Here is a 27,939-nt window from a genome sequence, read left to right as displayed (position 1 = left end):
GGACCTTTCGCGCAAGCGTTGTTCGGCGCGGAGGTTCCTACTGCCGGGCGACCGAAGAATCCTGAGAAATTCGTCTTGAAGGCAGACCAAGTACGGATGTCCACCTCGTGGTTTCGATACCACAGGTTAGCAACGCCCGTAAGATAAAAGTTATTGAGTTTGGTCGTATTGTCCAATTTGTTGTAGAGTCTCGCCCGTTCGTAACATGCGAGCCAATATTCTACATGATGGTCATCGGTCCTGCTGAAGATGGCCAGGCCCCGTTTGCGAAGGAGGCCGGCACAGACAACAGCAGGACTTACTTGCACGGCTTGATGTTGAACGTCCTCAGGAATCGCAGGTATCGGAAGAGTACGGCTGCGGAGTTCCAGCACGTGTATCACATGCAAGACGGGTTTATTTAAAGGAACTGGGACAACGGGAGCAGCGGCGAAAAGAGTCAGAGGTCAGGCCGGAGCGAAGACACACGCGGCGATGGCAATGCCGCTGAAGCTCAGGGTCACTTCATCTTATTCGGCAAAGATATATACACACACTAGCATTAACTATATGTCGCTACCCGAACCACTGCCTGCCATATCCGTGAACACTGGATCTGAGCACCGGAACCGAAGTGGAAACCCAGCTGCTAGCGCGTGCACCTAATTCGACTTCACCCTAACTGCGAAGACCGACTATCATTCTCTTTTCTAGGCGCCCGCCGTTGCTATTATGGATGGGGAGTGTGCACAGTTCGCAATTAGGAGCGCATAGAGCCACGCAGGCCGTATGCCGTGCACCTTGTGAGTTCGCGAGGTAGTTCCGGCTACTGCATCTGCACGATGTGAGGTCTGTTTATGAGGCGCCCGTACAGCGTTGGCACTGACCAGCTGTAAGGGGAGTGCCTTTCTCGAGCCCCTTAATACTCATACCTTGAGGCTACCCTTCATCAGGATGAAATCGGTTGTGGCCTGGGGACGAAGGAGCTAGGGAGCGACGAGAGTAGAGCTTACGACCAACAAGAGCACTCTCGCCGGTGCATGTGGCCCATTTCTGCAACCGACGTGGTTATCAAACTTGAGCCAAGATACGGACAAGCCAGCCAAGCAGTACCGACACAGTTGGCTTTCATTCTTGCAACATTTCCAGGTCGTTCACCCAGCCCTCTTGGTGAGGTGGCCACGGCTTCCTGTGCAGGCACGTATCCAAGACGGTGCTCGCCGGTCGCAACGCTCCGTCAACGTTATATCGTGCAGAAACGTAACGGTGTCGATACCAGCAGTGCTTCTTCGGGTGGCGCCAGCATGGAGTGCGGCACGGTTCGGAACTTCCAGGGGGAGGAGGGCAGTTACTTCTGTCCCGGTAGTACAGTCAAAAGTAGAGGCGCCACCAGACTGTATTCAGTGTCGCAAATTGCTCCAGCTGCCCTGATAAGCGAGCCACCCTCGGAACGGAAGGAGACCGTTCAGACCACACCTTTTCAGGACATCCCGATACTTGGTCGGCAAGCAAAGTAAGCAGAGCGACGTCAGTGCTGTAGTATCAGCAACGAATGAAATGCGAAGACAACTGCAACACGAACAGGAAAACGCGATCTTAGTGCAGGCCTTCATTTCATTTCAAAGGCGCGGAGACTGTCTTTTCGAAGTGTTAATTATCCTCGCTGGAATTTCCTCTTCGCCGAATAGCAGTAAAAAAAAAAAAAAAACAAGGGTATTTTTATTGTCGAAGGCCTCCTTCCAGAACATGGCGTGGGCCTATTCTCATGAACGTGCTGGCGTGACAATGCAGGGAGTGGTAGATGGAAGACCATAGTGCTTTCCCTGTATTGTCGGGGATAGCCCCGTCTCTACACTGCCACGGAACTCCCGGCATTGTCGCGCTGCTCACGCTAGCAGGTTCATGAGATTCGGCCGACGCCATTGGCTGGAAAAGGGTCCTTTTGGCGGGGAAAAGCCGCTTTTTTCTTGACTTGGTCTGTGGGAGCCAATACGTTTCTATTTTTCTGTTTCAGATCGGATGCTGCTGCCCCGTGGAGAGCTTCCGAGGGCGATCCTCTTTTGGGATGAATTGGCGGCGGGGGAGCGAGGCCAAGGCCGCCGGCGAGGGCCGCGGGGGCGGTGCGCTCCGGAGGCGGCGCCGCGGCGCCCATTGGCGCGCCAGGCGGCCGCCCTCGCCGCCGCAGTGCGCCGCCGGACGCGGAGCGTGCCGCGACCACGACGGGCGTCAGGTGAGCGTGGTCGTCGCGCGGGGCACCTTCCCCACCAACGGGCCTCTTCTTCTGCAGCGCGGATGGCCGCCGGCGCGCGGCCTGGGCGGCGGCAGCCGCGGGCCGCAGCATGGCCGAGCCCGACAGCAGCAGCATGACGAGCGGCGCCGAGGCGCGCAAGCGGCGTCGCCTGAGCGCCGTGCTCGACAAGCTGCGCAGCCGCTCGGACGACGACGCCTTCTCTCCGCCGTCGGACTCGTCCTCGTCGCTGTGCGGCTGCCGACAGTGCGCCGCCGAGCTGGACGCGCCGCTGGACCTCTCGCTGGCGGCGGCGGCGGCGGCGCACGTGTGCTCGGCGTGCGGCCAGGCGTTCGCCCAGCGCGACCGGCTCGCCAAGCACGTCGCCTCGCGCCACCGGGCCGCGGCGAGCGACGGGCGCGTCTACGCGTGCGACGTGTGCGGCCGCTCGTTCGCGCGCAGCGACATGCTGACGCGCCACATGCGGCTGCACACGGGCCTCAAGCCGTACACGTGCCGCGTGTGCGGCCAGGTGTTCAGCCGCAGCGACCACCTGAGCACGCACCAGCGCACGCACACCGGGGAGAAGCCGTACAAGTGCCCGCTGTGCCCGTACGCCGCCTGCCGCCGAGACATGATCACGCGCCACATGCGCACGCACGCGCGCTACGAGCCGCCGGACTCGAGCGGATCCAGCCTCGACGGCGACGCAGGTGAGCGCCGCGCCAATAACGCTGCGCGCAGCCTTATTGGCGCGCTTTCTGGCCGTCCTTGGGGGGATGGGGCTGTGCCGCTTCAAGCCTTCGGCGACTTGAGGCCACGGGCGCAGGGGGCGCATGACCAGGCCTGAGGTGGGCCTGCAAGTGGTGTCCCGCTGCACCCCTCGCTTGAGCGTCTCTTGGGCGGCAGCTGCCGCATTTCTGCCACCTGGCGCCACCCCCAAAGTGGTTGTTCCCTTTTCTTGTGTGTGTTTGATGGCGTGGCAAATTGGCAGGTTTGGCATATCTGTTATTCGAATAGCCACGGAAAGAAGCGATTGTGATTGCGGAATTTTCATTGGCTGCCTGCCATGCTGCCCAGGTCCTGTAATCGCTGTCTCGTTCTGCAGTAGACGTTTAGCCAAGTTGGTGTTGATTCACGACGACAGAAAGCAGCGCACACTTTCACAGACCACAAATAGTGCCGCCCTTCTTCTTCCTTGCGCTCTGTGAGAGTGTGGGCTGCTTTCTGTCGTCGTCTCTCGTATCGTTTAGTTGACATCAATTTTGAGAAGCTGAATGCTTCAATTTGAGTGCGGTTCCTGACTAAATAGTAATGAAGCCTCCATCACTTGGGCGTCTCATTTAGAGTCTGTGGGGATGTCTTCAGCTGAAGGCTCTCACCGTCGCGTTGTTGCTATGTCTCAGTGCTTACTCTCGTGCTGTCATTTTTTTTTTTGCACTAGAGAAAAATGCTTTGCTTTGAACCGTTCAGCGGGGCTATATGAGCCGTTGCTGTCGCCTGGTGGCATGAGATGTTCCATGGTTCCGTCTGAAGGCACTCTTCGATGGTGCGAGAAGGAGTGTACCCTTTTGCGAATATCAATCCGACCTGCGGTCAGTTCTGGCTCCGATCCAAGGGCTGCATTCCGGGACAAACTGTTGTGTCCACAGGAGACCACGGTTGCAAACTGCATCTGTCAGCAACGACCGCAACTGAACGCCTCGATTTTATGGAGCAACGTTGATCACGTCCAAACATCACGTGTCTAGAAATAGCCTCACATCGAGGGAAGCACGGCGTTGTCTCGCAGACGTGCCCGAATGTATTGCGAAGGGCTTTAAAGAACTGCGGGTGGCCGCCGTTGCAGTTCACGGGGTCACACTCGTCTTTCCAGCCACTTCCCCCCATCTGCCCCTCTGTGCGGGGAAGCGACGTTTCTAGCCGCATTTACGGTGAAGAGATCAGCGGCGTAGAATTCGCTTCGTCTGTCGGTGCAGCAGTGGTCTTTCGTGACGTTTGCGCATGGGCGCCCATTTTGTGTTGCGAGCCAGGAGACGGACCAAGGGCACGCTGTCAACTACTTTCACAAAAAAGAACGAAAGCTGTACTGCGACTATTTACGAAAAAAAAAAAAATGCCGGCTCCAGTGTGGTACCAACGCCTCCTCGGTCCGGCCACGTACGTTCTCTTTCATCTGTCAGCAACGCACCGCAGACAACTCTTTTCTCCCTAAATGCACTACCGTGTGGCTTCACGGGCCACTCTTCGGTTCGTATAGTAGCGGCCGTTTCTAGCCCGAGCAGCCATAAACAGCGCAGCTATCGGTGGCATTCGTTTAGAACGCAGACCGTCAGGGATCTCCGACGAAAGCGCGCTAGGAGCTGGACTGGTACCACCGGGCCAAGTTTGACCGAAATTGGTCCAGAATGCACGTGCCGATTCAGAACTAAAAGATGCTCAAGAGTTCTCAGGAATGAGCCCTCACCTCACACTGAAGGATTTTATGCAGAAATAAAGACGTATATAAAAAAAAGGGACGAGTTGTTTTTTCCACCAACTTTGCTTATTTTGCATCAACACAGCATGCGCTTTCTCGCTACCCGGTATGCTTGCAGGCAGGCCATCTAGGTGCAATATGTGATGCAATTGTTGCGTTATGCGCTGATATTGCAAGGACTGCGAATGCTTACTGGAAGGGGGCGAAGAATTGGGTAGGAAGCCATCTGCTACAACCGTTGCTCGACGAGCGCATATTTTTTATTATTTATACCTCTGCGCCTTTTCCTCCTCACCAAGCCCCTCCAATTCAGAGTAGCATTTCAGGGCAGTTTCGTTGGCGGATAATTTATCTGTCTTCCGTTACAAAGCCACCCCGCGCATTATGAAGCCATTATAAACCGCGCGACAGCCAGGGAGCCAATGAAGCACGAAGCAAAAAAGAGAGGAGCAAAGGAGAAGCATACGATTCTTTCACCCACACGGCCAAAGGGGGGATGTCCAAAAGAAAAGTCACGGCATGTGAAAGACACGGCACTAAAGACATCGAAGCAAAAGCTGAGTCGCAAGACAAAAACAGGTAAAGCTTACGCAATACTAGGGAGGCAACCAAGAAACGCGCACAAACAGTAAAAACGACAAAAATCTTGATCAGGAGACAGGCGATTGTGCATCAAGCGGTAAAAAGCAACGAAGCAAAAGACGTGTCACATTCTAAAAACAGGTAAAAGAGCTTATACTTTTTTGTGACCAACACATAACGCGGCTAAACACTAAAAAGCGTAATCAGGAGGCAAACCAAAAAAGCGCTAAAATTCGCTGAACGCATCACGAGTCAAACAGGTAAAAGCTTTAAAGTGGCCATGAAGATGAAACTTAAGAAAGAATTCTTTCCTTCGTGCGTTAGGTCACGGGGGCTCATCACCTTTACTCCAAACACAGCCAGCACCTTTCTGCTTTCACCGTCAATGGCCCGCGCTTCACAATTCAAAACAAATAAATAATAATCGAACAAAGCTAAAAACTTTAAGAACATCATAGTCCATGAGCGAGGCATAATAGAGACGCTCGAATTGAGCGAGTACTCATCCATTGACGACTGGGGCGTTGCAGGAACCAATGCATACCTTTTGCAAGTGTGGTGCCCCTTCAAACTGGATGTAGGTTGACCTTTAAATATAAGCATAAAAGTTGTGAAGAACCATCAACTGGAACTCCGGTAGTGTTTCGAAAAACAATGAAACCATTTTTGTACATAGAATGCTTAACGCATTCAAGACGGAAGTTATGGGGTGACGAATAAAAGATATTTTTAATGTCAGTTGAAAAATCCGGGCAGCTGTTGTCTATATTAGTGTTAAAAAATTCTAAAGCCTGATTAGGGCAGGGATTGAACCCGCGTCTTTCTGGTCAGCAGCTGAGCCACCGAGGCGGCTTCGCTGCAAATGTTTGCGAGGACCGCTGAGCGAAAAACTGCGTGTGATGAGGAAAGGCGCGCTTGGCCGCCAACTTCAATTTTTTTTTAAATCCTTTTTTTTCGTGTTTATTTGAGGACACAGTACTCGGGGTTTTTTTTTTTCGTCGAATAGTATTATCCCGGCGAAGAACTGCCGTTTTTCTTTTTTTTTTTTGGGGGGGGGGGAGGGGGGGGAGGGATATCGACGATATTCCGGTGCTCTAAAATGTGATGCATAGGTTACCTTGGCCTGTTCGTTAGAGCAGTTTATGTACAAATAAGTTACTCGGGAATTATGGTGTTTAGCGTAGTAGTTGTGAAATACCTGATACAATCGCTGTATGAAAAAAGTAATGGCGGACATCAACTGATGGGGTAATGTAATGCAATCAGAAGGAAAAGGGGGGTCGTGCAGAAATCAGACACGTGAGGAAGAAAAGAAACACGGGAGGCGTTGGACCGAAGCCGGGCATGGCGGACTACCAACGCGCGAACTCCTAGCGTGAGCAGGATGCTCTGTCAGACCACGTCTCGGCCGGCACCCCGTGGATCCAAGCTATTTGACCTGGATGCGCGCTTTGTTAACTCCTTCTTGTGATCGAATGTAACTCGAAAGCGGCACCGAACATTTGAAGGATACCGACCTTCTTCGGTTGAAACAAATTTTTTAAAATAAATTTTGGCCTATAGTTATCGCTTTGAACCCAAGCTTCCAAGCACCCCCTTTGGCATGAGTGTAGAGGCTTTGCTTCTGAGCCATAGTGCATCGAGTGATGAATATCTCAGATCTCTGGTTAGAAGCAAACTCCCTTCTCGCTGGTGGACTGTAGTAGATAAGTTATGGAAGGAGGCCTTACTTTCCTCACTGTTCGAAGGAATGTATACACATTTTGACGCGCAAATAACTGAACCATACCTTCCTTCATGGACAGGGGCAGATGTTTCCCAAGTCAGTGCTGATATAAGAGCAGCGAAAACTTTCTTAACGTTCAGCCGCAGTGCACACTGGACATTCGTCGCGCGCAATACTATGACGAGTGGGTTGCAGGCAGTCGCGCAGGAAAACATGGGCATTTGCCTGCTCTTTGCAATATTGATTTTGAAATGTAATTAAAACACATTGCCAAGTACTTTCCTGGAAGTTGTAAAAATATAATTAAAGAACATTGCCAATTTACGTACGGCCCTCGCCTGTATACCGAACTTATGTACTTATCCTATATGTACCCAATAAATTCTAATATTCTAATTACTCTTCACAAAGGTCAATGACGTCACGGTTACTGTCAGAAAAAAATTGCCATTACTTTTAAATTACTTTTTAATTTTCACATATGCCAAAAGTACACTGGACGTAGCTTTTACAATAATTTCAGATTTCTCAATTTACCGCGCCCCAGGATGAAGGGAACTTGAGTGACGTCTAAAATTTTTCCTTGCTCTGAACACACAGGGTGCCCTTCTGATGATGAAAAACAGCCCTGAGTACAAATAAAAATCGTCACGTGTCAGTATGTTTACGTGAAGTGAGCTTTCCTTTATCCCATTTGCTAGTGGCGGCACTTGGCTGCTTTGCTAGGTGGCCGATCCGTCAGCACAAATAGCAGTGGTGCATTCTTAATTAATTGCTGTGCCGCCCCTAAATTAGTGCCCAGAAGTAATTCATTGCATTACTAAATCTCTCGACCGGAAAAGTAAATGATGACATTGCAAATTGAATGTAATTGCATTGCAGTAATTCATTTACTGCCAAGTCTGTTTCTCAATTGCCTGCGACGCTTGTTCAAGCCAGTACGGTTCAGAACTCGGGTAGCAATCGGGAGTGTGGTTGACAGACGCAGTCGAGCGGCGTTGTCTGTAGCTGGGAGCCGTCATGCGAAAGTCCCTTCGGCCGTGTCCATTGCCAGAATGTCCTCTTCATGATGGCCGCGCAAGGCAAGGGACATCGGCGTACGTGCTTGCCCCACTGCACACGTGCGCAGTCTCCTGCCCCTTGGAATGGTTCACTTGGCATTCCTCGGCTAAGATCTCAACAGTAAACCGCCAAGCGGTGCTCTTCCATTCGGCCATTTCACGCCAAGTAACGGCTTTTCTTATATGACCGTGAAATATGCAAGAGGCTCGTAATGCGTGGCTGTCTAGGCTCTTGTTGCGGCTAACCTTCATAATGGTGCACCCAGCGGGCCTTGGCTTCTCGCTTCGTTTGCAGCCACGATGTCTCTTTCAGGCGCACGTACCAGATGGGCCTTTTCCTACTTGAGAGCACCGCTTCGCTGAGTGTCATTACGAACTCGTACATTCGCAGTTCGATCCCGGCCGCGGCGGTCGAATGCCGATGGAGGCGAAATTCTGGTGTGCTGTGCAAGTTAAAGAACCCCAGGTGGTCCGGAGCCCTCCACTACGGCGTCCCTCATAGTCGCTTTTCGGTTGCGCTCATTCTCCCCGCAGCTGCCGAGCGGCCCGGTTCCCTTTCTCGGTACAGCAGAGCCGGTCGACCTCGGCCTACAGGGCTCTTGGTTCCCGTTGTTGCGTGCCGACTTGAGAAACGGGCCAAAATTTAATGAGCAGTGAACGTATCTTAAAAGTTGGTTCGTCTCCGTTCCTTTCCTTCCTGGAAACCGTCCCATTCGCTTGGGGGAGGAAACGTCGTCTTCGAGGAATAATCATGTAATCACTCCGGGACATAGCGAATAGCCCGCGAGACAGGACGAGCGCTGACTCTTCAACTGGACACGTGTACCGAAAAGCACATCGTTTGTCCTCACTGCTGCCCATAAAAACGCAGCGTTTGCGCCGTTGCTGCAGTTGTAACAGACGCTGGTTGGTCAGAATTAAATGCCCATTGCTGATTTGTCCCAACACGATGACTCCACGAGACATTCACTGCAGAGCTTGCCCGTGGCGCTAATGTGAGTGTAGCATCCCACGCCCGTGCCTCGGGTGTCGCTAAAATACGGACTAGTCTGCTTTATTATGCCTTAGCATTAGAGGGCAGGTTTCTGCAAGCGCAGATGGCGATCGCCGTGGGTCGGTATATAGCGACTGTCGCAGGTTGCAACTTGGACACCGGGCTGACGTCGGAGACGTCTTTGCCGTGCAGTCAGGCTGACATAGCTTTGGTGTACCGCCTCGGATGTAATGAAGCTTAGTAGTCCACCTCGGAAATTACACGTTAACCTCGGCTATAATATTACCAAACCTTCGTGTGTAAACCCCTCCAAGATACGACCGTGGACAGACTTAAAAATAAACGTTTCGGTATAATTGTCTGGCTGGTCGGGTTTGATAGCTGGTAATAAACTATAATAGGGCTCCAACCAAAACTTTCTAACTGGGTTTTAACCCTACGTTTCGAAGCCGGCTCGGCTCCTTCTTCAGGGGTGACTGGGGGCTGTGACTGGTATAGAGAGAGGGTGCGGCAGCAAGAGGCCGAAAGAAGGAATTCCTTCTTCTTGTTGCCCCATGATGTATACCTAAGTACACATAGTCATAACGAGCCGAGCCGGCTTCGAAACGTTGGGATAAAAACCCAGCTAGAAAGTTTTCGTTGGAGACGTATCTTAGTTTATTAGGGACCTCGGATGTAGCGAACTTAATGTGTCGACGTCGGGTATAACGAACTTTAGTGTGTCAACTTAGGATATAACGAACGTTTGGCTTCTAACGTATTTGAACGATCCACCGAGAATCGCCTAATGCTGCTGCTTATCAACTTTAATGGCGATGGTTATGAAATAATTCATGTGAAAACGCAACAAGCGACAGCAATGGCAGGAGATTGTTTAGCAAGAATAAGAGCACGGTCCCGGTCCTTGCAGGAAGAGCTATTGTTGGGATCGACAGCGGCCGTGATTCAAGCACTAATTCGCGATTGCCGCACATAATCGGGCTCAGATTTTCCCATTTGCGATACGTCGTGAGAAGTTGTTGGATGCGAATGGCGAGCTGGTGGTAAGCCGCTGAACCTGACGGAGATTTCCGATCGAAGCTGCGTTGTGACGCTGGCAACATGTGGAACGCAAGGGCCGTTTTAACGGCCGTGCTCCGAAAATTGGACCGGGATATCCCAGCAGGGCAATGTACGGAACGCGCCGAGAGAGGGCAACAGCAGCAGCGTTCTAAATCTGGACTGAAGATTTCTGCTGCCATGCATAAATGGCGGGGTGAGGCATCAGCTGGCTCCATGTTCACGAACACGTCCAAGAGCAGGTTTAGGAACTGGTCCATTTAATTGCTTCCCTGAGAGCAGACCCCAAATGGGAGCTCAAGTTTACTTCTGGACGGTCTTCTAAAATGCAATACAAGGGAGCCTTGCAAGTAAGCTCGCTCCAATATTGTAATCTGGGATTTCCCCGTGGGCCACAGATGCACGGAAAGAGGAAGAAAAGGCGGACATCACAGCGCTGACGAGTTGAAATCTGGTGTCCGCCTTCTCTTCGTCCCTGTCTCAAAGTTGCGGTACGTTTTTTTAGCTGTCATGAATTTTCAACTAGCTGCGCTTACGGGAACCTGTTATGCGCGCTTCATCGCCGCCTTGATGTTGCCGCGAAGCGTTGGGTTTGTTTGTGACACGTGGCATTCCTTGCACCCGAGGGCGCACGGCAGTTTCTTTTTTAGGCCCCTCATTTCGTCTACCCGAAAGGAGCAGTGTCTGACGAAGCCTTCTCGGAATGAAATGACGCCAGTGACGTAACGCTAATAAGCGTCGGCTCAACAGCCTCAGCGCAAAGCAAGGCCTGCAGGAGAGGCACCTTTCCACATCAGGCCAGTGACGGGCGCGCAGGACGGTGCTGTCTCGAGCTCAACGTGGTGGCGGAACGCATGCGCGCATTCCAAGAATTTTTTTCTCGCGCATAAAATCACCAGCAAAGTTGAAAAATACGGTGCTTTGGCTGAAATCAAATTAGGCTTTGAGATGTTTCAATTAAACATGCCGCTGGCAGCTAGCTGAGCCAGCCTTGATTGCTGCGCATGTCCAGTTCGCAGGGTTTTTCAAATTTGGCGTGCCCGGCCTTTGACGCTAGAAGCATGACACTTGCTGCCAACGCCGTTTTGTCCGTGAAGCCCTGGTTCTGGTGCAATCCAGAATGATCTTTGTCACCCCCCTCGCAATCTCACTGCTTTAGGGAAAGGCTCGAGATATTTTCCTTCAGTAGTGCCCTGTTGTTGCTGCTGTCCTCCTCGTAAAGGGCGTCGGACGACCCCCAAAGCATCACCATCATCATCAGCCGGATTGCGCCCACTTCAGAGCAAAGGCCTCTCTCCAATTAACCCTATCTTTTGCCAGCTGGGGCTGCCGTATCTCCGCAAACTTATTAATGTCATCCGCCCACCTAACTTTCTGCCGCCCCCTGCTAGGCTTCCCTTCTCTTGGAATCCCCTCCGTTACCCTTAAGGACCAGCGGTTACATGACTTCGCATTACATGCCCTGCCCAAGCCCAATTTCTTCCTCTCGATTTCGACTAGGATGCCATTAACTCGCGTTTGTTCCCTCACCCAGGTTCCGGTCTCTTAACGTTACATCTATCATTTTTAAGGCGAAAGCCTTTAAGCGCTTTTACTCGCGGTGACGGTGTCCGTACGGGTCATCTTGGCGCAGTGCCAGCTGCTACCCTCCCCCTCACCGGCGCGCATCCTCCTCGCACCCCCAGCAGCAGGCGGCGCAGGCAGTCGAGGTGACACAGTAATCAACACGGCTTTCGCCATGCACACTTTAGGCCCACACAGTGTTCCCGTAGTTTTTTTCCTTCCATAACTCGCTGCGTTGTCCCTAAGCTGAACCCTTTCCGTTGGCCTCTACGTTTCTGTCCCGAAGGTGAGTACCGGTACAGATACTTTTCTCTTGAGGGATATTGGTAACCTGCTATTCATGATATGAGAGAACCTGCCATATGCACTTCAACCCATCCTTATTCTTCTAGTTATTTCCATCTCATGATCCGGATCAGTGGGCACTACCTCCCCTAAGTAGACGTATTCCTTTGCCACTTCCAGCACCTAGCTACCAATTGTGAACTGCTGTTTCCTTGCTAGACTCTTGAACATTACTTTGGTTTTCTGTATGTTAATTTTTAGACTCAGCGTCCTGCTCTGCCTGTCTAACTCATTGATCATGATTTGCAGTTCACCTCCTGAGTGACTCAGCAAGGCAATGTCGTCAGCGAATCGCAGATAATTTAGGTATTCATTATTAATGGTGCACTAAAGAAGAATCTGGACTCGTCTTTTTACCACGGGAACTCTACTTACACGTTCCGGGCATTCTTAGAAACCTTGAATTACTGTCCTGTGTGGCCGATTGCCCTAATTAAATCGGATTAAACGTCTCGCCTCCCGCCTTTTTTTGAACTCAACGCGGTAGGTAGGAGGAGCCAACCAACGCGTGAAGTGCCTTTCAGCCAGTCCAGTAGCGCTTCTCTTTCGCTTTTATTTTGTTTTTTTTAGGTTTCTGTGACTAAACAGTTACAGTCACAGACAATATAGCCGCAAATTAGGCCCACGGAAATAAAAATACACGGGGACTCTTTGGTTTACGTATCACTCCGCCGCTGGCAGAGCGGCAAGCCGCCACGCGACTGGCTAACGCGTTGGTTGACTCCTCCTACCTACCGCGTTGAGTACAAAAAATAAAAGGTGGGAGCCGGGCCGTTTATTCCGATTTAATTAGGGCAATCGACCGCACAGGACAAAAATACGAAGTTTCTAAGAATGCCCGGAACCTGTAGATAGAGTTCCCGCGGTAAAAAGACGAGTTCAGATTTCTCTTTAGTGCACCTTTAACTCTTATCCCCAACTGTTCCCAATTCAGGCCTCAGAATACCTCCTGTAAACAGGCGGTGAGTAGCATTAGCGAGACCTTGTCTCCATGCCTGACGTCCTTGCTTATTGGAATTTTATTGCTGACTTTATAGACGACTATGGTAGCTGTACATTGCTATATGTAAGTTCCAGTATATTGAGATACACCTCGATTCCGCAATGCCTGTATGACTGCTGAGGTTTCCGCTGAATCCAGTGCTGTGTAGTAATCAATGAAGGCTACATATAGAGGTTCGCTATATTCTGCGCATTTCTCTGCCACCTGATTGATAGCGCGATTATGATCTATTGTGGAATATCCTTTACGAAAGCCTGCCTGATAATTTGGTTGACCGAAGTCTAAGGTTGCCCTTACTCTATTATCGATTACCGTGTAGGCAACGGACAGTAAGCTGATCGGTCTGTAATTTTTCAAGTCCTTGACGTCTCCTTTCTTATGAATTAAGATAATGTTTGCATTCTTCCAAGCTCCTGGTACGGTCGAGGTCATAAGGCATTGCGTACACAGGGTGGCTAGTTTTTCTAGCACAATCTCCCCTCCGTCCTTCAAAGAGCTGCTGTTACCAGATCCTCACCAGCTGCTTTTCCCCTTTTCATTGCTCCTAAGGCTTTCTTTACTTCCTCTTTCGTTACTGGTGGGATGACGCATTGCTGTGCGCTGCTGTCTCTCTCATTAAGGTTCTGATTGCATTGGCTGCTGCACAGAATCCCTCAAGAGATGAACTGTTAAGCGCCCGCACCCCGTTATTCCAAGATCCCCCCACTAACCCAGAGAAGGTCAAGTCGTAGCGAAGTTCTATAACGATAGAGCGAGCACTTATAAAAATGGTCTATGGGCAGTCTATAGACTTCTGATTGACTCTATTGCCTTCCTATAGATATATCTTTTTGTCTATTCATAGCCTATAGACTTTCTATTGACAAATGTCTACTAAAAGTGTATGGCCATAAATTTATAGATTGTCTATAGACTGTCTATAGGATTTGTATTGCCTATAGACTTCTTTAGGGTTTGTCTATAGAGAGTCTATAGACTTTATAGACAGAAGTCTATGGACAGTCTATAGACTGTCTAATTAAATTTTTGTAAGGGAGGCACGTGGCGCTGCCTGGCAGTGGATGCGAATTAACAAATGAGAAACTGTGACGGCATGATGACATTTCTGGCGCGCGTTTTGAACTTTTTTTTTATATATAAGCGGCCAAGGGCGATGAAGATAGAAGAGTGCTAGCGAAAGTCGGCAAATAAACGCCGCCGTTACTCTTAAGCAGGATGTGGAACCGGAACCGAACAGAACCCATAGTTTTTCCGCAATATTGGAACTTAATTCGAACCGGAACTCGGTTCAGCCCCACTTTTTTTTTTTGCTCCCGACTTAGGTTTCTTTTTTGTTCAGGCAAAATGAGATTTGCCAGCGCGTCGAGTTACCCACCGAAAGCAGTCTGCGCTGCGCAGTGCGAAAATGGCCCCCAGTCTTTGCGACAATAAAACGGATGGAAGTCGAGGAAGAAACCTAATTGGCGCTTCTGAAATGTGCTTTTGGTAATTCTAAACCATTCTTCGCTCGATTGATGCCAAATCTTGAGTCTATTAGAGTCTCTCCCTCGTTTGAGTACAGTTTCAATCGAATTGTTTGCGCTGCTCTAACTCATGAAGCACTGAGGGATAATATGTGAAACAGGAGCAACGACCCAACCATGTTTTGCGACATTTACTTTCGGAGGCATTCGTTGTCTCAGGCAGAACATAGAGCCGTCGCGATGGCTCAGTGGCTGTGGCGCTGGGCTGCTGATCGGAACGTCGCGTGCTCGATCCCGGCCGCGGGGACAGCATTTCAGAATGCAAAAAAAAATATTCAAAAATGCGCGTGTGTCGTGCGATATGAGCTCACGCTGAGGAATCCCAACGTTAATCTAGAGTCATCCACAACAGCGTCCCTGATAGCCCCTTTTTCGATTCGACATGTGAAACCCCAGATATTACTACTAATATTACAAAATTAAGGAAGTATAAGTTGTTGCAATTTTTTCTTCGAGATTTTGAACATCGTTTGTTGCATGCGACTGAAATAAGCAAGGAAAGGCGGTCTTGGGGCAGAGGTACTGAAAAAAATAAATAGCGATTACACTAATGGGCAATGCCAAAATGCGTGTGCTTGATAGCATGCGATAATGATTACGCCCAGAAACATGCTACTTCATCGAAATGCAACGGCGATGAAATGATTTTGTGTTATGTGGATACGCTGAAATTGTTCTGCTTAAGAACATATATGCAGTGCGTTAGCGGGCGACTTGTTATGCTGTTCTCAGACTGCTGCGCCTTGAATTCTCTGTCGGGTGGCTTATATCTCCCTTTCGCTCTCGCCTCGCACTTCAGGTTGTTGTTTTTGGTTTAGGGCTCAATGTTCTAAGGCGACAAGACTAGAGGGACGCCATGAAGAAGGGCCCCGAATAATTTCGACCACCTGGGGTTCTTCAGCGTGCACTGACATCGCACAGTACACGGGCCTCTAACATTTCGCCTCATTAGAAATGGTACCGCCGCGACCGGTGTCGAGCCCGCGTCCCTCGGGACAGCGGCCGAGCACCATAACCACTGAGCCACCGCAGCGGCCGGGTTGTTGGTGTATGAGACGAGAGGCTTATGCTTGTTGGCGTTTTTTCGTAGAACCTTTTGCCAAGGGCGCACGTGGAGCAATCACAGCAATCCGCCTTGGCTATATCGGCTGCGGGTGGGTGAAGATGCACTTTTACCAGTGAGGGCCCTGATGTGCGCCCACCGGAGTGTGCATCAAGGGTCAAGGCTGCACACGCACGCACGCGCACGTACAGTGCATGCACAGGCACACGCACACCGCGGTATTTTTAGGAAAGGAGGCATACAGCTAATGCAATAAAGAAAACAACTGCCACACTCTAACCCAGAGTGGGAGTGGCGACGCAAGAGAGAAGCTTCAAGTACGGGTGCCTTAGGCCGCTCGGCCATCTCGGAAGGTTCGTTTTGTTGTTGTCGCATGAAATAACAGGAACCCCCTGACCCCCTCGTTTCTTACTTTAGCGGGTCGAATTGACTGTCTCACGCCACCATCACTCCCTTACTCCACACGCACATCAAAATTCCGGAGGGCGTGCGTCAAAAAAGGGTAACCAGTCAGGGGGTTGAACTTGAGCAGCGTGTACCCCCTGCACTGAAATTCACTGCTCTCTGAACAGTGACCTCTTTGAACGCGGCGGTCCTGCAAGTTTATCTATGTAATACGGAGGAGGAAGAGGAAAAGCAGGGAGGTTAAGCGGAACAGTAACCGGTTTGCTACCCTGCACTGGGCGAAAGGGGTGGGGGATAAAGACAATGAAGGAGAAAAGAGAGTACGAGGAAATTGAAGTCACTGTGCAAAGTTAGCAAGCGTTCGGTAAAGTCACAGCCTATCGTGATGGCGAGAAGTTCTCCAGAAGCGGAACAGTGCCTTGGCGGTCTTCACCGCGGACGATCACCGCAGCCAGTGGCCGAGAATCTTCATTTCCGTCAGTGGGCGTGGATCTAGACGCTCCAGCGCACGGCAGACAGGCTGCCTTTCTGCGCTGTAGGCAGGACATTCACAGAGGATGTGGGCTATAGTCTCGTTACACCCGCAGATGGCACATGCAGGCCTATCAACCGTACCGATTAAGAAAGAGCAATGGTTGGTGAAAGCTACACCAAGCCACAGGTGACACAGCAATGTTGCTTCACGTCGTGGTAAGCCGGATGGAAGCCGGAGCTTCAGATCTGGGTCCAAAGATTTTAAACGGGAATTCGAATCTGAATTCCACGCGACAAGCGTGATGTACCGCGCCAGTTGTCGAAGCCTACTCGCTGCGTCGGCTCTCGAGATGGGGATGGACACACAATCACCCTCGTGCTGAGCAGTTCGCGCAGCCTCATCCGCGTGGTGGTTGCCTGCGAGGCTGCTGTCCTGGCAGCCATTGGTAGACAATATCGTGCCCTTTTACTGATAGCGGTGTGGTGGAGCTCTCGCATTTCCGCGACCACTTGTTTATGGCACCCATGACAAAGAGCAGATTGTAACGCTTGGACGGCTGCTTTTGGATCAGTGAAAACAGACCATTGCTGCGGTGTTTCTTTACTGATACGCTAAATGGCGACACGAATAGCAGTAAGTTCTGCACCAGTCGATGAAGTCTGGTGTGATGTTGTCAGTGTCTTAACAATGGTCCTAACGGGGATGACCACGGAGCCCGAGGAACTGGAGAGGATCACTGAGCCATCGGTGTATACGTGCAGTCGGTGTCCGTGCTTCCCATGCAAATACTTAAGAGTAGTCTGTTTTAATGCTGTCGGCGACAAATCAGCCTTCTTTTTGATGCCCGGTACGGAAAGAGGCACACGAGGTTGGTGGAGAGTTCATAATGGGGAGGGCGGTCTGGAGGCTGGTGTAAACTGGGATGGTAGAAAGTCGCTATGGGCATGGATAATTTTGGCAAACGATGTACGCGGCCGGTTAGCAGGAAGACTGGCAAGATGGTGTGCGGGAATCCGGTAGAGGTGTGGAATACGCACTCTCAAGGCGTCGATTATTATATAGGTAGCCACTGGATTCTCCTGGACGATGAGTACTGTTCGGGCTGTAGACGCGCATTTTGGCAGTAATAGGCACGTCCGGAGAGCTTGAGTTTGAGCACTTTGAAAACGCCGTGTGTTCGTTTTCCTCAGTTTTCCAAGTGCAGGGAGGCTGCAGCGAAGGAATTCCAAGAATAATGCCGGTGTACTGCTGGAGCATCGACTGCACTGATGCTCCCTGCGGCTTCCCTCCGAGAAAGGAGAGAACGTGAACGATCGATGTCGGTCGCCTTTTTGTGCACCGGACATGTGGGCTCCATGTTAGATTACGATCGATGATTGCTCTATGGAAGCGATGGGTTCTTTCGTAGGGTATTGTTAAGCCATTTATGCAGGCGGGGTAATGAGACATGCTATTGTGTGTAAAGGCAACAAGGGAACACTTCTCGGTGGAACTCTCGAGGCCTTGCAGGCACAGGTAGGTCGTAAGAATGCTTGCCGCCTTTTGAAGCCTTGCTCGAACTTGTGCTCACGTAACTCCTGATGTCCAGATAAAAATATCGTCCGCATAGACTGCGAGTTGCGCCGACTGTATTAGTGCGTCGATAAGGCCGACAAGTGCAAGACTGCAAAGCGTTGGGCTAAGTACTGCCCCCTGTGAGAGCCCACCGGAAGTGAAATGTGAAGACGTTGGTCCGTCCTCTGTCTGCGTAAACTGGGATCTGTAATAATGTAATACGGCTTTTACACACACTAAACAGTCACATATTAACACGAACAGTTCACTCTGAATCCCAGATTTTTTCATCACAGACAGAAATCTTATAGTGTAAGGCGTGATTTCAATGTTCTTTTTTATGAGTATGCTAAAGCATGTCCCAAACGAAGATGGCATCACAACACAACACAACACAAATAATTTCATTCTTGAATAGTTTCTTGTTACTCTCGCAGGCAGCGATTCACTGACCATGGCACAAACGTTCCCTCAGCCCGAAGGCACGTCCTAACGCGTAAGGTCCACGTTTGACGTCTAACGAAGTTTTTTGTGGCCTATTACTGGTGCCAAGAGATGCTAGGTAAGGTTGCACGTATATGGATAGAGGAATAATGACCAATCACAACCTTTGTCATATGCCTTCTGGATAGGCAGTGCAGGTGTTGTAAGGAAAAGCGAAGAGTGGGGAAACCGAATGCACCAGCAGCAGAGATATCTCTCACGACCATGCCCACAAAAGATAGATGATCTCCTAGTCGCCCAATAAACAGAGCTGCCAAGTTTTTGGTTTTGAAAAACATGAACCTTGGAATAAGTTGGTCGACGTAAAGGGCACGACCGATTCGCCAGACTTGATCAAGGACGAGAGAATAGGCTCCCTTTGAAAAATGAGCAGAAATTCTATGTGGCGCATTTACGTTCTCCCTCGCTAAATGCCGCACTTTGTCACAACGCAATGTCGCATCGGAGATGCAGATACGAATTGCTGTTTTAATGAAAGCAGGAGATGGCATCAGCATAGGCCAAAATCTTAATTTTACACTGTAATATGGAGAACCCTTGATCAGCTGTCGTTTTGAAGATACTGAGTTTAGGGGGTCGGGATATATAACGGGAGTTATAAAGGCGATGTCGAACCGGTGACTCAAAATATGTTTGGAATGTTCTTGGTTATTAGGGAGGGCTAGTGCTCCCTCGCGGCTACCATGTGGTAAAGGGTCACGGGGATAGTAGGGTGCGGCTGTTTAAAAGATGCACGTCGGAAGTGTGAGTGGCAATTAAGTCGGTTAACGGTGTCTTGTCTGTATATACCTACCTGCAGATAGAGGACAGCTTCCTCCTCTCTCAATAATTTGGGATAACGTAGAGGGCGCATGCGGCCGTCCGGATGGCGCGCGAAATTCCCTGCTGACACGAGCTTGCGGGGACACCTATTAGTCTCCAAAAGTGCTGAAGCTGGGGGTTTTTTCCTGCTTATGTACCGCATCAGATGGATTCTGGCGAATACATGCGTAGCTTATTTGCATTATTTTGAATTCATTTGATTTGTCGGCTCTTGCCGTAAATCGCTATCTTTTTGCCTCAGACAGTAAATTAAAGTCGGTAAAGTGAAAACACCTTGCAATGAGTAAATTTAGCATTTTTATGTTATATACCAATGACACACAGAAAACTAAATAGCATAATAAGGTTGGTTTAAACCCATCTAGGTTCATAATTTTTTTTTAGTCTGTACCCATTTGAACCGGTTCGGCCCAGTCTGAACCTTTTCGAACCGGAACGAAATGCCGCCCCGGAGGCGTACCCGGAACTGAACCCGAAAAAGTTCCGGTTCGACACCCTGCTCTTAAGCCGACTTAAAAGCAATTTTCACTGCTAAGTCGACTTCAGGTAACGGCAGTGAACTCAGCCGACTCACTAGAGCACCGTTCTACCTACGTCGTCGTTGACCTCGTCTTTCGTGGCGCGTGATGCAAAGGCATGGCGCGGTTTTTTTTTTCTGGAGGCAAGCTCGAAAATGAATAGATCGGGCCCTAATGTCAATGTCACAGCCATAAAAAAGTGAATCACAGTGCTTGCGTGTTTCTACTAAAGACACAAACGAGGGCTCCAATGGAAGCTGCGCAACATGGGGAGCCATGCTTCATTTATTCAAGATTACACGCTGAGACGCGTCGGGAAATAAAACGAAAAGAAATCATGAACGGCAGGAATGTGACCGCCCTCCATTCAACTGTCTTCGGACGCAGGCGTAGTAAATAAAATGATCTGAGCGCAGCGTGGGGAAGCTAAAAACGTGGGCAGCCTATAAAAGGCTCTCACTTGCGGACAAGCAATATACCGTCACCGTTAAAACAAGCGCGAACACGATAAGCTAGTGCGAAAACTAAGAAGAATTCGCTCCTCGATAACAAATTCAAGCCGGGTTTGTTACCACTTAAAGGAGAGCTGTTATCGTGCCTTAGAAGAGAAAAATCAACTGTGATACTTTTCAGTTTCCTTGCACTAAGAGCACGGCATGCAGTACTTTGGTTTGGTTGTAACGAGACATAATTGCAGAAACGCAAAGTGGCGCGAATACGTGAGTACGAACACAGGGACCGGACCGGCGCCAACTGGGTTTGTCTTTTCGAAAAAGCCGCTAATAAACCACAGAGGAATACAAAAAAGCGACAGAAAAAAAAGACGGTGAAACACTCGCAAAGTAGCATGAGCAGAGATCCGTTAAAAAAGTGGGGGACAGGTCACGTGGTGAAGAGCGGGGTTGGTGCATCGAGCTATCGCTCAAAAAAGCAATTCCTTGATCTGAAAGTGACAGGGATGGTTTGCTCACGCAGGAAGGGCTTCTTTGCTGGATGAAATGTCCCTAGATTATTTTCAATCTATCTTTTGATCTACCGGCCAGTTTTGTTTTTCAAACATTAGAGAACAAAGCCTTTACAATGGGTGGCCAAGTGGCTGCCATAGCCAATTTTCAGCGTTTTCTTACGCTGCCTTCCTCTGTCGTTGAAGCACTGGCCTGTCTGACCGGAACTGCAATCAGTCAAGACACCTTCTGGGTTTTCTTTGTTAAGCCGCTGCGCTGGCTTAGTGGTTGTGGTGCTCGGCTGCTGACCCAAAAGAGACGATGCAAGCGAAATTCCAGGGGCCCGCGTACTGTGCGACGTCAGTGCACGTGAAAGAGCCCCGGGCGGTCCGGGGCCCTTCACTCCCTCATAGCCTGAGTCGCTTTGGGACGTTAAGCCCCAAGACTTTCTTTGTTGATAGCTTCAGTTGAGATTATAGGAGAGGCGGTTGCTTTTCTTTGTTGTTCTTGGTTTCATTTTCTGCAGACGGGTCTCGCACGCGTCAAGTGTTCCGGGTAGCCAGCAATCGTTTGGTCTGACAATCTCATGCTCATAAGTGTTTTCCAATGCTGCATTTAAGCAAGACGCCATGATAAGTTTGGAATGCGTACTATTGAAAGGGAGTATGGATGATCTGATGTTATAAAACCAGCAACAGACTTGTCCATGCCATTTGATAGCAAGTGAAGGCTGTTATTTCTGGGCTCTTCTTAGGAAAAACTTAGATGCCCTCCTAACGAACGTGGGGACGATGTCACCAGTGATGGCTTTTAACCGATGGGATTTAGAGTCGCCAGACGAGTTGGCGCACGACTATTGTTGAGACATACAGGACGAACACGGGAAAGACGAAAAAGAGCGTCCTTTCCTTTGGTCGTCCTTTATGTCAGCTCCTTCTCAGCAAGAACCTGTGCGGCTTGTAAGTACCACTAAAAAGTCTTCTGCACGCCCGAAAACCATAACAACGTTAGCGGTCAACAGAAGCTGGCCATTGATGTGTGTGTCAACGCACGACAAAAAGATGTCACTCAATACTGGAGCAAGAGGCGAACCAATGCAGGCACTGTAACGCTGTACATAAAACTGATGGTTGTAGAAAATCTATGCAGATGAAGAAGAAAATTCCAAGAGTGCTAAAAACTTTACAGAATGGTACTTTCTCAGAAAGCATGCAGTGTGCTAGAGTAAGGATTTTGTACAAATGTGGTGACAAAAATATTTTTCCAAAGTGTCACCCGATTTCAGTGCCGCCTATTTTCTCCACAGTATTAGAAAAGGTCATACGTTAGCGAAAGGTCATATGTAAGCTGTGATATGCATATGACACTCTCAGAACGGCAGTTCGCGTTTCGTCAGAGTTTATCTACAGAGGTAGCTCTCTTAACCCAGGAATAAAGATTACTTAAAGGCTTTGAAGCAAATGCACTTTCTTTAGGTTTCCTTCTCGATCTCTCAAAAGCATTTGGCCGTATCGACCATAACATCTTATCTACAAAATTAAAGCATTACAGTTTCCCTGGAGTTCATGGTACATTTCTGCAGGGTGTTTCACGTAATTTGAACCAAGGAAGAAAATTGTGGTTCACCGGAACTGGGTGAAACCAAAGACATTGTTTCCCGTCGCATGGCGCTCCTCAGATTACTTATAAAATTCCGCTTAATTAGTTTATTAGATTATACTAGTAATAAGGGAGTAATTAGTCATTGGCATCCACCCAAGCGCAGCCATACGGCTACAAAGGAAAGCTACACAGCTTTCCCAGAAACTTGGCAGTTAAAGAAAAAAAAATTCTTTTTCCTATAACTATGAAGTTTCTCAGAAAGCTGTATAGCTTTGCTTTGTAGCCGTATGGCTGCGCTCTGGTGGATGCCAATGACTAATTACTCCCTTATTACTAATTCACTTCACCTTGGGGGATCCCGTAAACATTTTACCAATAGCTTAGATTAAATATGCAAAAATTTTAATATTCACTTTTGGGTCACATGCGTTTCTTTAAGTTGTGGAGGGGGCTACGAAACAACCGATGCAGTTTTTTGTATCAACGTATCTTCTACATGATCCCTTTTTCCAACATATAAAGGGAGCCTGCGAAATATATATATATATATATATATATATATATATATATATATATATATATATATATATATATATATATATATATATATATATATATATATAGAGAGAGAGAGAGAGAGAGAGAGAGCTCTCGCACAGTTTCCGCCTTCGCCGTTAGATGACATTCTACGTCATATTCGCGGTATTACAGGACGTGGTCCACCGCTATGGACGAGGGTGGCGCTGGTGAACACTCTCAAGGCTCGCTTACACGCAAAAACATAAATACCCGCGAAAGCAGCAGATTGGACAGCCGTCGCCGTAGCTCAGTTAGTAGAGCACCGGGCGCGATATTCGGAGGTCGTGGGTTCGGATCCCACCGGTGGCATGGCTGTTTTTTTTTTGCTGCTTTATAAGTAATTTTCTTTAAACCAATCGATTGTCATTACAAATTAAAAAAATAGAAAAATTTCCCTTCCACCTTGGTTTCGGTGACTATTGGCTTCTTTAATGTATATATATATATATATATATATATATATATATATATATATATATATATATATATATATATATATATATATATATATATATATATATATATATATATATATATATATATATATATATATATATATATATGGCCCGAAAGACGCGGGTTCGATCCCGGCCGCGGCGGTCGAATTTCGATGGAGGCGAATTCTAGAGGCGTGTGTACTGTGCGATGTCAGTGCACGTTAAAGAACCCCCGGTGGTCGAAATTTCCGGAGCCGTTCACTACGGCGTCTCTCATAGCCTGAGTTGTTTTGGGACGTTAAACCCCTGTGTATATATATATATATATATATATATATATATATATATATATATATATATATATATATATATATATATAACAACCACGGGATTGTGCTCTTGCGCTACCGTATTATAGCGCTGCCCTAAGTAAACGAAGTGAGGGGCTAACGCCACTCTCAGAATAGTCTTGAAAATGTGTCAGCACATTATTCCTGAACATGGGAACATGATCTGAGATAAGTGATAAGCAGGACAGCCAATTCAGATGGAGGTTCTATAGAGCCATCGCGTAGACAAAAAGCTGTCAAGTCGCATATTTCAAGCTGTGCTCGTTATTTTTTCTAATACTTTTATCATTTTGCAGCCCGTCGAACTGAGCGGCGGCCGCTCCTCACTTGGGCACGGTCAGTGCGCACGTTTCATTCGTTCAAAACACGGTTGGGAGCGCTGGAATACATGGCAGCGCATGAGCGCAGCCACGTCGTTTTTTTTTCTTCATATTTCGCCGGCTTTCTCTAATTGCCGGAAAAATGGACAACCTATGAGGTACGTTGCTACAGAAAAATGAATCGCTTCTTTCTTTAGCCCGTCTGCGAATTAAGGAAACGCACGTGACCCTAAAGTGAATAATCCAAAAATTTACATAATTAATCTTGGCTAATTACCTAATTGGCGAAATTTAAAGAAAATACTCTGAGGAACGCCGCACGACGGGAAACAATATGTCTTTGGCTTCGCCGAGCTCTCGAGAGCCACTTTTTAAAGATGCCTGGTTCATGTTACGTGACACACCCTGTATATCTTAATCATCGAAGCAATTTATTGCAATTAATGAATCGTGTTTCTCTGTCCTAAACATTACAGCAGTGGTACCACAGGGCAGTGTATTGGAATCGATGCCATTTAGCAGTTGTATAAACGATAATATGAATATAACACGGATATTGCTATGTTTAAACAGATTATACGAGTATTTTTTTCCAGTCGAACAGCATTTGTGAACACAAACATTGCGCAAATATTGCACTAATTCAATTGCTTCAGTGGGCTAGAATATACGGCTTGGAAGCCAATGCTACAAAAAAGAATGGTAGGGTTCTCACGTGGCTAAACCGACCTAGACGTCATGTGTTTAGCCTGGTTGGCTCACGGTTTTCGTTTGCTGGGTCATCTGAACGTCTGCCGACGATATTAAACTGAGGTAAAGCTCTGATCGGGATTAAGCTGATCTGATCTGTTGGCGTCGCAGATGGAAGTTGATGAAGACGACGACGTCCAATGCACAGCCAGAGTGTGTGTTTAACACGAGGCGTGATCGGCTGCGGCGATGGCATGGTGCGCCCTCGAGCAGTGGCCAGCGAAGCTGATCTGTTCGATCCGCCGCAGGTTCTAAGCCCAGTCGCGGAAATATTTATTTTATTGAAAGTCAGGGCTTCAGCGATGGCCCGGCTTTTGCAGCTTTGGTCGTGAAGTACAGCTTTCGCTCTAAAAAACTATTATTTGCGCCTGTGAAAAAGAAAATCAGCGGGGATGTCAATGTGCAGCTTGGTTCAGAAGAAATAATACCAGCAACAGAAGCGAAAAACTTCAGGGCGATTTTCAATCAACGATATCAAAAGCTACTGGTTTGCTCTGGTGCTTACTTCGTGTAAAAACTATGCTTAGGTTGTAAAACTGTTTATTTCCCCCGCATATCAATTATTGCCGCCTCATCCCAAACTAGTATGAACAAATTGTTCCTATTGCCGAAGAGAGCCATTGGTCACGTCGGAGGTGTCCCTGTGACACCCATGCAGTGGGAATATTTGCCTCTCTTAATGTGCTACTCTTGCAGGATTTCCACAATTCAACCACATTATGAAATATAAAGGAAGTGTCAGAAATAACATTGACACTGTCATAAAGCTGTGTAATCTTGGAACAAATCTATAACATCCTATTTCATCAGGAAAACAGAGTTCTGGTCAATCCTCTCTCCTTGTATAAATCATGGCTTGAATTTTTACTTGAAGTAGTTGCAGTAAAAATGGAAACAATCCCTGATATTAAAGAGTATGTAACTACGCCATGTTTATTATGACTTGGGCAATGAATAACAATCTACTGCATACAAAACATGCCTTCCGAAGTTCGATACTCTTTTCTATTTATTGTTGCTCTTAATTTGATTTTGGTGGCCTGTGCATAATGCATTTATCGTGTTTGAGTAAATTTGGTTCTATTTGGTGCACAAGTGCCCGTTTGTTTGTAACCGAGAGAGGGGCAGGAACGTCGTTAGGCCACTAAAAGGGTAGCTTTTGTTCCTGTCCTTGTCTTTTTGTCTTCCAGTGTAAGAGAAAAAAAGATGAATAAATGGTTTGATTGATTTGAAATACGGCAGGGCACAGGAAATGAATATACAATGGCAGCAAAGGATATATCAAAGTTGCAGTAACATGAAAGAAATGGAAGCAGTGCACTGTAAGCACAAAAAATGCATAAATTTATGTGGCATTTTAAATTACGAACGAGGATAGTGGGCGAGATCTTATTACACAGAAGTTGTATGGTTCAATTTTGCGTGGACAAAAACTGTATTTGAAATTATCTGTGCGCGTAGGAAGCATGAAACATTCAGTCTGGCTTTTTTCTGCCTGCCGAGCTTCGACGCTCACCCACAGAGGAGGAATTACGTGGCCAGTTCAAGGCCTGCGGAAACAAAAAGGCCAAGCAGTTTGAGAATGCGTCCAGCTATAGTCTGGAATGCTGCTCGTGAAGCCACGTCAGGGAGCAGTACTGGACTTGATGCTGGGCTATTAGGAAGAGGACGACACAACAAAGTAAAACACAACGAAAGTGCCAGCTGCAAGGGGTGCACCCTCACCCTGCACCGGCTAGAGGAACCACGCTCTGCCCCCAGCACACCCTCCAGGCACTGTGGCCGATGGAGCTACAAGCGGGGTGCACCGCGTGGCTGTTTTAGTCTCGCCGCATCCTCTGGCAACACCAGTGGGTGCGTCTGAAAACTCCCCATGACGGTGTTTATTTATATAGATTGTATCACAATACCCACAGCGCCCGTGGGCATTGCGGCGGGGGAAGAAGAAAACAAAAGCCAATATAAATAACGTAGGGTGAAAAGTCGCCCGATGCTTGGCCGATCCCCCAGTGTGGGTTTGTGCTATCTTTTGATAGGCTAACAACAACAACAACGTAGGTAACGCAACATATCATGTACATACATCGTGAGTACCATCAACACATCATGTTTGCTTGAAAAAAACTTTCCCCGAACACTTACACGCCCACACGCACACATACTCACAAAATATGCTATTTTACTTCAGTGCGTACACTGATTTAGAAAATACCTCATTTGAAGAAATCGTTGCGGCATTGGATGGAAGCTTGTTCCATTCGCCTATAGTTTTGGGGAAAAAATATTTTAAATGCTTGAGTTTTACGTCGTATTTGTATAATGTTATTTGCACGGTCCAGCTGTAGTGAAACGTAAGCAGGCTTATAAAAAACACCTGGGGGGTCTACACCGGCACGACAGTGATACATGTTATGAGAAAGGCTAAGATATTCCTTGGTTTAATTTGAAAAAAAAAAGCAAAACGAATCTCTCCGTTTTGAATGCTTTCTAAGCTGTTTTCGGCACCCCGGATCCCACCACACAGCGTAAGCCAGCACAGGTTCTTATTTGGGCAATGATACATTTCTGCGCTAGAAACTCGGCATGCTTTACTCGGGATATGATCAATGTGTGGGCGCCAGGACAAAGAAGGAGTGGAATATACACCAAAATATTTGTGCTCTTGAAATGATAGCAGTTCAGTTGCGTTTGCATTGTAACAGAAGTCACGAGGTGTTCTTTTCCTCCAAAAAGCACATATGCACGTTTTTTTTTTTAAGTTGATAAGCATGTGCTTCTTGGTGCACTACTCAGTTTCTTTGTTAAGATCATTTCGTAAAACGGTGCAGTCGTGGGTAGTGTGAATAACTTTGCACAGAACACAATCATCAGCAAATAACCTCATTTGTGATTAAATAGCAGAGCAGAGGTCATTTATGTAGATGAGGAACAAAAGCGGTCCTGTAGCTGACCGTTGATGTACACCTGAGGACACATCAACTTCAGGGGGGTTTTTGCCATTACGCACCACTCCCTAAATTTGAATATTGCTTGATCCAGTACACAGCCGTATTGTTTACGTTCTACTTTTCTGAT

General features: G+C 48.1%; 1 protein-coding gene across 1 annotated transcript in view; it reads left to right on the top strand.

Annotated features, from left to right (window-relative positions):
* Window positions 1–227: 227 nt before the first annotated feature.
* The window catches only part of klu (zinc finger protein klumpfuss), a 66,304-nt gene continuing 38,592 nt past the window's right edge, over window positions 228–27,939 (top strand). The window contains exons 1-3 of the mRNA XM_077647567.1: window positions 228–340; window positions 2,069–2,209; window positions 2,267–2,919. Of these exons, the coding sequence (XP_077503693.1) occupies window positions 228–340; window positions 2,069–2,209; window positions 2,267–2,919 (907 nt within the window). The remainder of the gene's footprint in view (window positions 341–2,068; window positions 2,210–2,266; window positions 2,920–27,939) is intronic.

This window comes from Amblyomma americanum, chromosome 1 (assembly GCF_052857255.1).
Source record: "Amblyomma americanum isolate KBUSLIRL-KWMA chromosome 1, ASM5285725v1, whole genome shotgun sequence".
Taxonomy (NCBI): Eukaryota; Metazoa; Arthropoda; class Arachnida; order Ixodida; family Ixodidae; genus Amblyomma; species Amblyomma americanum.
This window is presented reverse-complemented; position numbering and strand designations above follow the sequence as displayed.